This window comes from Siniperca chuatsi, linkage group LG16 (assembly GCF_020085105.1).
Source record: "Siniperca chuatsi isolate FFG_IHB_CAS linkage group LG16, ASM2008510v1, whole genome shotgun sequence".
Lineage (NCBI taxonomy): Eukaryota > Metazoa > Chordata > Actinopteri > Centrarchiformes > Sinipercidae > Siniperca > Siniperca chuatsi.
In genome coordinates, this window is record NC_058057.1 from 5,663,100 (window position 1) to 5,676,745 (window position 13,646).

At 45.7% G+C, this 13,646-nt stretch overlaps 2 protein-coding genes across 2 annotated transcripts in view; both read right to left on the reverse strand.

The window, feature by feature from the left end:
* The window catches only part of LOC122863541, a 314,269-nt gene that overhangs the window by 136,934 nt on the left and 163,689 nt on the right, over positions 1 to 13,646 (reverse strand). The gene's annotated exons all lie outside the window — the stretch shown is intronic.
* Positions 1 to 13,646, reverse strand: part of cnih3 (cornichon family AMPA receptor auxiliary protein 3) — a 142,667-nt gene that overhangs the window by 100,572 nt on the left and 28,449 nt on the right. The window contains 1 exon segment of the mRNA XM_044169412.1: positions 12,825 to 12,893. Coding sequence (XP_044025347.1) covers positions 12,825 to 12,893 — 69 coding nt within the window.

Below are 13,646 nucleotides of genomic sequence, written 5' to 3' on the forward strand. Positions count from 1 at the left end.
GATAATACAGTCAAATAATACAATGTAATAATACAAGTAATAGGTAGTGGTGCAAGTACTGTCGAGTTAAGTGTAGCTTATTGAGATTATTAAGATATTGCACAGCAGTAAAGGAGGTAATACACAGAATATTGCACAGTTATTCAAGTATGGAAGAGATGTAATGATCAATGTCCAGTTTAGTGACCTAGGGTCATACAGACTAACCCTTAGAGGGAGGAGTTAAAGAGTTTGATGGCCACAGGCAGGAATGACTTCCTGTGGCGCTCTGTGGTGCATTTTGGTGGGATGAGTCTTCCGCTGAAGGTGCTCCTTTGCTTGACCAGCACGTCATGGAGTGGGTGGGAGACACTGTCCAAGATGGCGTGTAGTTTAGCCAGCATCCTCCTCTCTGACACCACCGCCAGAGAGTCTAGCTCCACCCCCACAATGTCACTGGCCTTACGGATCAGTTTGTTGAGTCTGTTGGCATCCGCTACCTTCAACCTGCTGCCCCAGCATGCAACAGCATACGGAATAGCACTGGCCACCACAGACTCAAAACATCTTCAGCATTGTCCGGCAGATGTTGAAGGACCTCAGCCTCCTCAGAAAATAGAGGCGGCTCTGGCCCTTCCTGTAAACAGCTTGCATGTTCTTGGTCCAGTCCAGTTTATTGTCCATGTGTACGCCCAGGTACTTGTACTCCTCCACAATGTCCACACTGACCCCCTGGATGGAGACCGGGGTCACTGGTGCCTTGGCCCTCCGTAGATCCACAACCAGCTCCTTAGACTTTGTCTCATGGTGTGAGCAGAACCATCTGCAGCTCAATGCGACAAAGTTCCCCACCACAGCCCTGTACTCAGACTCCTCACCACCGCTGATGCATCCCACCACAGCAGAGTCATCAGAAAACTTCTGAAGGTGGCAGGACTCTGTGTGGTAGCTGAAGTCTGTGGTGTAGATGGTGAAGAGGAAGGGAGAGAGGACAGTCCCCTGAGGGGCCCCAGTGTTGCTGACCACGCTGTCTGACACACAGTGCTGCAGGCGCACGTGCTGTGGTCTGCCAGTCAGGTAGTCCACAATCCAGGACACGAGGGGGGCCTCCACCTGCATCGCTGCCAGCTTCTCACCCAGCAGGGCTGGCCGGATGGTGTTGAAAGCACTAGAAATCAAAAAACATGATCCTCACCGTGCTTGCCTGCTTGTCCAGGTGGGTCTGGATGCGGTTAAGCAGGAAGATGATGGCATCCTCAACTACCAGCCGGGGCTGGTAGGCAACTGAAGAGGGTCTAGGAGGGGTCTGACCATGGGCTGCAGCTGTTCCAGCACTAGTCTCTCCAGGGTCTTCATTATGTGGGAGGTCAGTGCCACCGATCTGTAGTCCTTGGAGCCACTGGGATGCGGCATCTTCGGCACAGGAACGAGGCAAGATGTGTTCCACAGAACAGGGACTCCACATAGCTGGGGGTTATAGCACCCCGGGGCTAACTCCATCCTGCAGCCTTGTTTAAGTGGAGTTTCATCAGCTATCCTCTCACCTGGTCAGCAGTCACACACACAGCAGAGTTTACAGGTGGGGGAGGGGGGAGTCATCAGTGTGAAGAGGGCCGTTAGCCTGGTGGAGAGGGGGGAGCAGAGTACTCAGAGGAGCTTGAGGGCCGACAGCAGCTGAGTTAGAGGGGGAATGAGCTGGAGCCGGTGTGTCGAATCTGTTAAAGAACAGATTAAGTTCGTTGGCCCTGTCCACGCTGCCTTCAACTCCTCTGCTGCCAGTCGGTCTGAAGCCAGTGATGGTCTTCATGCCGCTCCAGACCCTCACGGAACTTCGTCTGACTCCGGGCTAACGCCGTTAGCTTGTCCATTTTATTCGCCAGCGATTTCACGTTGCCCATGACGAGAGAAGGCAGACACGGCTTAAATCTCTTATTCTTAAGTTTCTTTTGTCTGCACCCCTCTCTCTTCCCTCGCCGCTTCGGTCCACCTCTGCATCCTCGGTGTGTCCTCCTCCAGATCTCAGTGGGGACATCGGTAGTCCTGGGCGCCATGCCGCTCGGCTTCATCGCAATCAGCTGTTCCCTGGTGTAAACAATGCGGCCAAACAGCTGATCTGCAGTGGTGCCCTGACCGAGTAGCAGAAGAAGTTCCGCGGCGAGAAAAAGTACCAAAACACTTTCTACTCTCATTTTCGTAAAGAGCGTAGTTTAAATTGTACTTACACAGAAGTTACTTAAGTTTGTAAGAAAAGGGAAAGCTAAAAGTTGGAAAAAGTAAGACGACAGGAGCTACGGCAACAAACAGCATGCGGGCTGGCGCATGCACACTAACTTCCATCAAATCCAACAAATCTGGTCAATCCCTTATAAACCTGAAACTAATGGGATAGCTGAGAGAGCAGTGAGAGCAGCAAAAGATTGGATTATTAAAAACGTGCCTAATGATTGGGACACTCCAGAAAAACTTGTCCTACTACACGAGCACATACAGGCTCCAAAACTAAATCAGAAACCAATTAAAAAGCCACCGAACACAGCGCCTCTTGTATTCCAGGTCGGGGATATTGTTTGGTTGAGCAGAAGGAAATTCAATCCTAACAAAGAAACAATCAAATTCAAATCAGAGGAGGAAGATACCATAATTGTGGTAAACCCCAATAACATTGCTGTTCTAAAAATGTTTGGTCCAGTACATTTCACTCAAGCAGTGAAAATCATGGCCCTGCCACAAGCAGCACTGATAAGCAAATACAGAGGACTGGTGGTCCTGGCCCTAGTAGTATCGCCAACTTCCCACATTGTGGGATGAGCGATGTTAGGAGAGGCTATGGTACAGAAAGGCTACCTCAGAGAAGAGCAAATGGAACCACTAAAGTGGTCCTCCTATGAACCAGGTGACTGTATGATATATCAGGAAAAATGGGCCGTGGTAAGATGGCAAAGCCCCAAGCCCGCACGACTCCCAGCTGGAGTCTCATGTAGTAGGGGCTAGGGAAAGTGGAAGGGTCTTAACATGCAGGAAATGCAGCCTTGAGCATTTGCCTAGACTGGTGATTGGCATATGGCCACCACAAAACAAAAACAAAACCTCACACTGCCACTGCAAGTGGGATGGAGCAAAACTGGTGACCTGTGGTCCACATAAGAGGCTCCGTATCTATACGGCACAATAAGCCATGATACCTCTGTATCATGGCTTATTGTGCTGCAGGGGTTCCGTTTTCTTGGCTCAGGTACACAGAGCTAGAGAAGGAGCAAGGCAGAAAGGAGGACTAATACATTGGCAGGACAGCACACTTAGCTTTAATTCAGCTCAATACTCTGACCTCGCTGTGTCTATGGAAAAATCCTTAGCATTGTTTAGTATCTCACTGCCACATCGTCTGCAGGCAGAAAGAACTCCAGAACTCCACAAATCTCCCCATCAGATGGGAGGAGAGCACTCTTCCCACTGCTGCAGCATGGTTCATTGCCTCTGGCTGCCACAGTGCAAACCGTGATTCGAGCCCTGTACAATGCACCCGACATACCAAATGAGTTGCGAATGCTGCAATTTCCAAAACCACTTACAGTACCTCACCATGATTGGATGACAGTATTTAATAATCAGGGTTATAAAGGCATGGTCTCACACAGAAATGAGGTCATTCTTGAGGTGACTGACATAAATCATCTAGGTGATGGTAAGGTGGCAGATGGCAGTTTAACTACCAGGCCTGCAAGTTCAAGTAACCTTGACCATGACGGTGTAGCCCCTCATTCGTCCAGGAGTGTTCTATCGTTTCAGCTCCCATCCGGAAGTCATTCTCAGAATGACTTCCGGATGGGAGCCGAAACGTCTTGATTCTGAAAACAGTGTCCAGATGACTACGACTGAAACCTTTTCTACGATAACCTTGACCATGTTGGTAAAGCCTGGTAAAGGGGTACTAACCTGGACGTACAACATTGAATGTGTATCTGAAACTATTAAGAAAAAAATCACAGACAAAATGGTGGCAGAGAAAGGACAGGTCAGACAGGCCAAAAGTAGTACAACCTGACAGTAAAGCAGGTAATGCCACACCAGAGCCTGAGGACAAGAAACGCCAACATCCTGTAATTAGGATAGGATTTATATAGCACCAATTCATAACAGAAGTTATCTCATTGCACTTTTCCTATAGAGCAGGTCTAGACTCTACTCTTTATAATATTAATTACAGAGACCCAACAAATCCCACCACGAGCAAGTACTTGGAATGACAGGAATGACAATCATAGGAATAATAATGACAAAAATAGTAACAGAGCCAATAACAACAACTGTAGTAGCAGTTGTCGAGCAGGAACACGGAGGCAGCAGGTGGTCTACAACCACAGACCCAGTCTCTGCAGCTCCAGAAGCAGAAATACCTGCTGAAAGCGACAGAAGGAGAGAGGAGAGAAACGAGAAAGCACAAAACTACGGGAGAGAGAAGATGTCGAGTTGGTAACATGCAGTAATGGGAAAAAATGCATACAGATGAGAGGAGAGGAGGGAGAGGAAAGAGGCGCACCATGTGAAGTCTCCCAGCAGTCTAGGCTTATATTTCGAAGGAATATACGATAGGAATCGTGAAAGCCTTCCCCACTAAGGAAGGTGGAGTAATAGTTAATATAGAAAATAATACAGAACCAGAGCTACTTACTCACATTACACTACAATCCCTAACACCTATTAGTCAAACATCTCTGTGGGCAACACTCTTGAGTTGCATCCAAGAATGTCACCAGACAGATGAAAACAATGCGATAATCTGACAATGAGACAATGCCTGAGCCAATTCCAAGCTGCACCACACGAACCGCTAAGACAACTCTAAAAGATACCCCATGGTACCAAGGTGTAAGCAACAAACTTAACCAGAGAACTCTGTGGGTGTGGCTTGGATATCAGTGCGCATGCGCCAGCCCGCATGCTGCCTGTTGAAGTATCTCCGTCTCGTCATCTTACTCGACATTGAACTGTTAGCTGTGGGACTCCGGCCATATTATCTGCCACGTGAATTTTCACATGCCATTGTTGTGGCTGTTTACATCCCCCCCTCTGCTAACCCGGCATCGGCGTGCAACGCCATTCACACTGCCATAGCACAACTCCAGAATCAACACCCGAGTGCACTCTCGGGTGACTTCAACCATGTCAGTGTTTCAACAACACTGACTAATTTCACCCAGTATGTGAGCTGTCCTACTAGAGAGGAGAGGTCACTGGACCTGCTGTATGCTAACATTAAGGATGCATACAGCTCTTCCCCCCTCCCCCCTCTGGGCAGGTCAGATCACAACCTGGTTTACCTTAAACCCTGCTATGTGCCTCTGGTTAAAAGGCAGCTGGCTCCTGCTCATCCCCCCTCTAACTCAGCTGCTGTCGGCCCTCAAGCTCCTCTGAGTACTCTGCTCCCCCCTCCCCATCAGGCTAACGGCCCTCTTCTGACTAATGACTCCCCAACTCCCCCGCCTGTAACCTCTGCTGTGTGCCTGACTGCTGACCAGGTGAGAGGACAGCTGATGAAGCTCCACTCAAACAAGGCTGAAGGCCCCGATGGCGTTAGCCCCGGGGTGCTAAAAGCCTGTGCCCCCCAGCTATGTGGAGTCTTTCAACATGTCTTCAACCTGAGCCTGAGTCTTCAAAGGGTCCCCATTCTGTGGATAACATCTTGCCTCGTTCCTGTGCAGAAGACGCCGTGTCCCAGTGGCTCCAAGGACTACAGACTGGTGGCACTGACCTCCCACATCTCCCTGGAGAGACTAGTGCTGGAACAGCTGCGACCCATGGTCAGACCCCTCCTGGACCCCCTTCAGTTCGCCTACCTGGCTGGGAGTTGAGGATGCCATCATCTTCCTGCTTAACCACATCCACACCCACCTGGACAAGGTGGATCATGTTTTTTGACTTCTCCAGTGCTTTCAACACCATCCGGCCTGTCCTGCTGGGTGAGAAACTGGCAGCGATGCAGGTGGATGCCCCCCTTGTGTCCTGGATTGTGGACTACCTGACTGGCAGACCACAGCACGTGTTCCTGCAGCACTGTGTGTCGGACAGCATGGTCAGCAACACTGGGGCCCCTCAGGGGACTGTCCTCTCTCCCTTCCTCTTCACCATCTACACCACAGACTTCAGCTACCACACAGAGTCCTGTCACCTTCAGAAGTTTTCTGATGACTCTGCTGTGGTGGGATTTATCAGCAGTGGTGATGAGACTGAGTACAGGGCTGTGGTGGAGAACTTTGTCTCATGTGTGAGCAGAACCATCTGCAGCTCAATGCGACAAAGTCTAAGGAGCTGGTTGTGGATCTACGGAGGGCCAAGGCACCAGTGACCCCGGTTTCCATCCAGGGGGTCAGTGTGGACATTGTAGAGGATTACAAGTACCTGGGAGTACACATGGACAATAAACTGGACTGGGCTAAGAACACTCAAGCTCTGTACAGGAAGGGCCAGAGCCGCTTCTATTTTCTGAGGAGGCTGAGGTCCTTGGACAATGCCGAGGATGTTTTATGAGTCTGTGGTGGCCAGTGCGATCTTATATAATGTTGCATGCTGGAGCAGCAGGTTGAGTGTAGTGGACGCTAACTGGCTCAACAAACTGATCCGTAAGGCCAGTGACATTGTGGGGGTGGAGCTAGACTCACTGATGGTGGTGTCAGAGAGGAGGATGCTGGCCAAACTACATGCCATCTTGAACAGTGTCTCCCACCCACTCCATGACGTGCTAGTCAAACAAAGGAGTACTTTCAGCAAAAGACTCATCCCCCCCCAAAATGCACCACAGAGCGCCACAGGAAGTCATTCCTGCCTGTGGCCATCAAACTCTTTAACTCCTCCCTCTAAGTGTTAGTCTGTATGACCCTAAGTCATTAAACTGGACATTTATCATTACATCTCTGCAATACTTGACATAATTGTGCAATATTCTGTGTAATACTCCTGTGCAATATTTTAGTTTAAAATTCCCTATTTATTGATATTGATATTACTCATACCTCTATTACTGCTGGTCAATATCCTCTGTCTCATTATAATCTTAACAAGCTACACTGAACTTGAAAGTTCATGCACTATTACCTTATACCGTATTATTATCATCAACTGGTAAACCCATTTTATACATGGTATTATATTTTATAGTTATACCCATTTGGTAATTCATTTATTTTTTGACCTGTATTATAATGTATTATATTTTTTGCTAGTACTTCTATTCCTTTTTGCACTGACGTAAAGGTGAGATGCTGTAACAAAAGAGTTTCCCCTCGGGGATCAATAAAGTATTTCTCATTCTGATTCTGACTTCTGTTCTGCTGCATGTTTCTGCTCTGAGAAGATTTCACGGCAGTGGTAGCAGACAACCGTCTGCTGCGTGCTGGAGGCGAAGCCAGGAAGTAAGAGTTCAGTTGGGTGTCTTCTGGTGAGCATGCCACACTGAGAGGGAGACAGCCACGGCTGTCTGCAGCAGTGTAGGATTCCAGGAGAAATTGACAGAAAAAATGATCTGTGACCTTTTTATTGATCTGGTAACATCCGGGTCACAGGTCAGACTGGCCAATGCTGGGTTCAATGGCTCTGAGGATTGTGGGTCAAAAGAGAATGCAGTCTCCTAACAATGCTCAATTAACAATCACCCAAATTAATGAATCTGTGGAGTCACAACACTATGATAGAGATGAATGTATGTTAAAAAGAACTCATGTAAAGAAAATTTACAGAAGGCAGGGACAAACCCACCATTAAAGGATGCCTGGAATTGGTTTTTATGGCATGGAGGAACCGCAGGCAGAGCTAGAAACATATACGCTTTCTAGATCATCATGCTCCATATACCCTCTCGCCCCAAGAATATATGTTAGAGAAGAAAGAGTTAATGATGAGACTGGTGTTTAATGCCAGAAACAGCTATGTTTGACAGCTGGGAGTCAGGTTATGGCTGAGAAGGATGGAACATAAAATTATCTCCTACCAATGCAACAGACTTCAAAATCCATTGTCAGGCCCCAACAGATGGCCTATATACCTTCCTTCGGCAAGCAATAGACTTCTACAAAGAGGTCACGGGCGCAGTGGAAGATGTAGCTACAAAAGTAGTGGAAGGGATTGACACTGCAGTAAGTAGTATAAAAAGAATTTTTGAAGATGCATGGCTAAGAATGGTATATGTCTTCCACAAAGTGAAATGGAGCTTATTAGTTGTCTGCATACTTGTATGTTCATGATAATCCTGGGTATCCTGCACATACTATGGAATGCTAGACCAGTGGTAAAATTCATAGGCAAAGACATATGGATACTCATCAAAATTCTAATCAAGGTATTATGGTTCCTTCTTAAGAAGTTGGGACTGCTCCTAAGATTGTAGTTCCAAACTGGCTCTCATCACATTAAACAAATGCCAAGAAAATAGAAGCAGAAAAAGAAAAGACAACAGCAGGAGGACTTGTCTGAACAAATGCATATAGTCTTGTCAAATCTGGAAAACACTTCCCACAAACACCATAATTGGCTTTTCACTATAGCTATTGCTTGCAAAAAATTTAAGAATTTTTTTCCGACATACAATATTTTACCAATTTGAGTCATTTGATCTGTTGGGATTCAGGTAGAGCAGGTTTGGTTATTAGCAAAAATATGAAAGATATGTATGAATATTAATAAAGTTATTAATATAATCAATTAGTGATTATTAATATAGATTAATAATTACTGGGCACCACCCTGGGATCAGGGACCAATAAGCAAATGTAAAAAATCTGTCTCAAAGGTGGCCGTCCACCTAAAAATGTTGATATTTAAGGTTTTAAGGCACTATCTTACATTAAAAGGGGGAACAGTGAAGGGTGAGATCCGAGCACTGACCATCGCAAACAGCTGTTATCACTTATAATTTACACACAATAACCACAGGTAACTGCTCTTTAAAAGATACAATAGTGTTTATTTAAGCTTAGCACTGATTAACAATCAATAACTTCAGCCAACAACCACTGTCATCTAGTCCAAGCATACAACAATGAGCAAGCATATAAGATGTCTGTGTGTGTGTGTGTGTGTGTGTGTGTGTGTGGGACAATAGAGAGGGAGAGTGCAAGTAAGGTGACAGTCCACGTGGGTGGTCATCACGCATAATGTGCAGCTTAGCTGGCTAAGCTGGGGGTAAATGTTTTTAAAGTAAAGCACAATTCACAACAATGAAATTTAGGTAACATAACACACAGTTAAAAAACACACAGTTATAAAATCTATCTCTCCCCAGACTCAAACCTCTAACTTGAAATCCCTCTTGGTTAGTGACACATGATGCAACAGTTTGGATTTGTCTGGTGGAGTTTCTCTCAGGCTCAGACACTGAGGAAGCAGGGTCCAACTGTTCCTTTTGGGGCAGCAAAGGAAATCAGCGGTCGGTAGGGAGAGGGGTTCAGCTGCGATCTTGCTCTCCGTGAAGGGAACGGTCAATCTGTGTCTCTTCCTTCTGCAGGTATGGGATTATTATGGGGAGTAAATGATCAGGATCCAAAAAGTGTTCAGCAAACACAAAACAGTATGTTCTTGTCCAGCGAGTTAAGACTCTTCCTAGGGAAATTAAAGGCTCACATGAAAAGCGTCTTCTTGTAGTAACGGCAGTTACCGTGGAGAGAGACGTGATGTGCCTCCTTCAGTAAGCGGGTTACTGTGGAAATGGCAAACGGCAGTGTAGAGCGCCAGGCTTTATAGAGCTGGTGTCATCATAGCTGTGTGCCGAGATTTCATGCTTGCGCATCCCTTCCAATAGGAGTCCAATGTTTAGATTCAACTGAGGTCTTGCATTGGGCTCAAACAAGACCACTTTCACATTCAGGTGTGAATTAACAGTTGTGTCAGCTTGGCACCTTCCTATTGTCGGTTCTTTGTTTCTAAGTCAAGCCCCTCTTAGTGAAGGCTTTGGCTTTTCCAGGTAGGCCTGTCTTTTGTTACTCACACATGGTGAGGCCAGGCGAGGCCGAACAGATCCTATTGACAATTGGTAATTGGTAAAACAATACAGGTCTCAATTCTCAACTCCTTACCCCCCATATATGGTTGTTATTCTGTTCTTTTGACTTAGCAACGGTTGTCATGCAGTTTGTGGTTTTGAGTGGCCTACTTCCTTCTCACACAGACACCAAAGTGGAGCCTAAAGTTCCACCAAGATGTACCTCTTGTCTTTTAGTCACTCACTCAGAGTACATCCTACAGTTAAGAACTCCCGTCTCTTACTCAACTCCGGACTCTCTTATAGCCAACTGAACTGACAGACCTGTCAAAAAGAACCTGCTATGGCGAATAATGAGAACTATGGCCATGCAGGAACCAGCTAGTACTATATTTAATGTTGAGTCTGTGAAACAGATGGGGACTATTCAGCCTTTTAGGTGTAGAAGCACTGACCAATTTGGCCTGCAGCATGTGGTACTTAACCCAAGCATGGAGCATAGTCAAAAATCTACAGCCTGGGCAATGCAGCCTCATAAATGGCTTAAGCAAAACAACTGTAATGTTAGCAGCCCTATATGTATTAATAACTTTAGAACAACTGAAATTTCTAGCCTACCGGCTGAGCAGCTACTTGCTAACCGCCTGGATATATTATGCTTTAGGATCAAGTACAAGTCAACGGTCCAGGCTTCGTCCAGCATCTGATACCTCCATGGGAGGATCATCCAGCTGACGGCTGTAATGTATGTGGATGTAAACCTCTCCCCTGCCCACCGTGTGTGGCTCATTATGTATATTATGCAGTCTGAAACCCATCACCCAGGCCACATTCGACCTGTCAGAAATAGCGAAAAGTGGATTGGGAAGTCTCACCCTCTCCAGAAGAGAACTGGGATCTAGATGTTCCAGTAAACCACGTGATATGGGCCTTGATGACAAGAGATCAGAATTATACCAAAAGCACACTTGGGCCCAAACTTACAGCTTGGAGGCTGTCGAGGCCTTTCCCTTAGACATACCAGGAAAATTTGGTGACCGCTACTTAGATGGTATGTTATGGGTGTAGAGGGCACTGACATCTCCCTTTGCAGTGTCGAGACTACTGTGAGGTCCCCCAGGGCCCTGACTCAGAGAGAGCCATCTTCCCCAAGATCAATGGAATGGTTACCAACCAGCCCAGGTCCATAGAACAAGCCCGAGCACGAGGAGGACAGAGACATGCAGGAGCCTCCGTGTACCTAAAGTAGAGAGGAGAGACGACCTATTCACTGGAGCCCTGAATGACTCCCATAAGATGCAGCTATATCACCACAAATGCAGAAAGATGTCAAACACAACTTTGAGTGATGCCAGAAGATGGCATGAGATTAGATATGCCAAAAGAGGAGGGATTCCACTATCAGAAGGATCACCTTACTGGAATCTGGGTCCATCAGGTCATTGTATGACCATAGAGATGGCCCATGGTGGGAGGTCCGAGAGTGTAACCTCACCCAGGTCTGTTTCTTGGCAGCGCCACCATTAGGACTCTATGATGCGATGGGGCAAGCCTCAGCCATGAGAGGGTGTTGAGGGTCCAGCTGAATGGAATATGGCTGAGCCTCAACCCTTGATATCCCCCCTTTGATACACAACTGAGGACAGTAATTAAACAATGACAACAACACACAAGAATGAGAATTAGGAAAGAACTCTGTTTGTTAGCACTCTGCTTCTCAACTACAACACCTGTGACAGCAAATAGCAGCACATAGTCAACCCCAACATCCTGCTGAGACGGTCCACTGCATCTCTGTGACCTATGCCAACAGTTAAGTTCTCGTCTCCAGTTGAGAAGAGCATCTTGTTTAACAGTTGACTAGGCGGTTGCACTATGGGTCTCTTGCTGTGGAAAACATCCTGTGTAAATGTCTCACCAATGCTTTTTTATATACTAGCTTTATGCATGTTTAAAAATAATGGCTTACTGATAACAGCTTGTTTAGCAATGTTTGTATCTGATCACGTGTTTTATATTTGATGTAGAGATATTGCACTTCAACCAATGTCTTGTTTGTATCTTATGTTTTTACCTTAACATAGCTTGAGTTTTTCCTGGTCTCATATATAAAAACAAGACACAGGCGAGTGAAGGGCTCCTTTTTTCTTTTGGTTTTTGCTGTGTTTGGTGTTCTAGTCTCCATAGACTAGACTCTTTTTATATTTGATTTTCTTTTTCCTTGATCATTCGAATGCCTTGTTCTTAGTCTTTCACATCCAACCTGGAAAACAGGCTCGACAAACACTACAATTATCATTAGTTTTATTACTACTGTTATCATTATTATTAGTATTATTGTTTTATAAATATTAATCTTACCACTACCATTACATTATTAGTATTTAAAAATTATATGTGGAATTTGCATTGTGCTACTGTATGCTCTCTCTCTCTCAACTCAACTGGCAGCGGCAGATGGCTGCCCACCCTGAGTCTGGTTCTGCTTGAGGTTTCTGCATCCTAAAAGGGAGTTTTTCCTTGCCACTGTCACCAGGTGCTAGCTCATGGTGGGAATTGTTGGGTCTCTGTAAATAATATTATAAATAATACGGTCTAGACCTGTTCTATAGGAATAGTTCAATGAGATCACTTCTATTATGAATTGTCGCTATATAAATAAATAATATAAATTAAATTAAATTAATGAAATTTTATTCATTCATACTTGATTTTTGGCCTGAAGCCCTATAATAGTCCTCAGCAAATGGATTAAAATCTAATTCCATATATTACAACTGCCATCCACACATTAACAATAAAACAATAATCTAAAGAAACATGTAGAGAAAATGTTTGGTACTCTATGAATGAAAATGAGTAGGGAGAGCAAACCTACCGCATGGAGTGGATTGCCCTGATCGATCGGCACCTTGAAGTCAGCCTGGAGCTCATCAAAAGCTGTTATCTGTGAAGGAGAGAGGAACAGAAGTGATGACTATATAATCAGTAAAACAGAGGGACAATATAGAATCAAATGTCACACCCTGATTGCACACGGGGTGACCGTGGCTCAGGAGGTGAAGTAGGTTGTCCACAGGGTTAGCGGTTCAATCACTACCTCCCCCACTTTCCACATGTCGGGCAATCCTTATTGTTGAGCTCTGCCATATGTCATGTCAGCATCATCTGCTGAATAAACCAATCCAACTGCTGCACTGTCAGGAAAAACAGCCCTTGACAAGGACATTATATGTAGCTGGAGCTCTCTCTATGTTGCTCTTACAAGGCGGCATCATGTACCCACATCCTCCATTTCAGAATCAGCTCTTCATCCTCATCATCATTAACACGGTCTGCTCCAGTTAAAATGTTGGATCACATCCACCCAAAGGCACAAAATTTGCATGCAAGAGAATTTGAAATCAGAACCCCTTGAATTGGTGTCATTTGATCCTACCGCCCACCCACTGCTGCACAGCTCTTGGTAAGAACAACGCCAAGGAATGATGAACAGCAGATAAAATATGCAACAGTTCCATTGGTGTTGCAATAGAGGCAATTGCACTACAAAGACAGATGTCATTGCTTGACTAGTTGGGCCTCAGGAGAGAAGTGTGTGTGTATGAGAGACATTGCAGGAAGAGATATGAGCGTGTCAGTCAGTGTATCTGCATATGCGCAATCCAGTGTGTGTGCACCATAGGGGAGTATATTACTG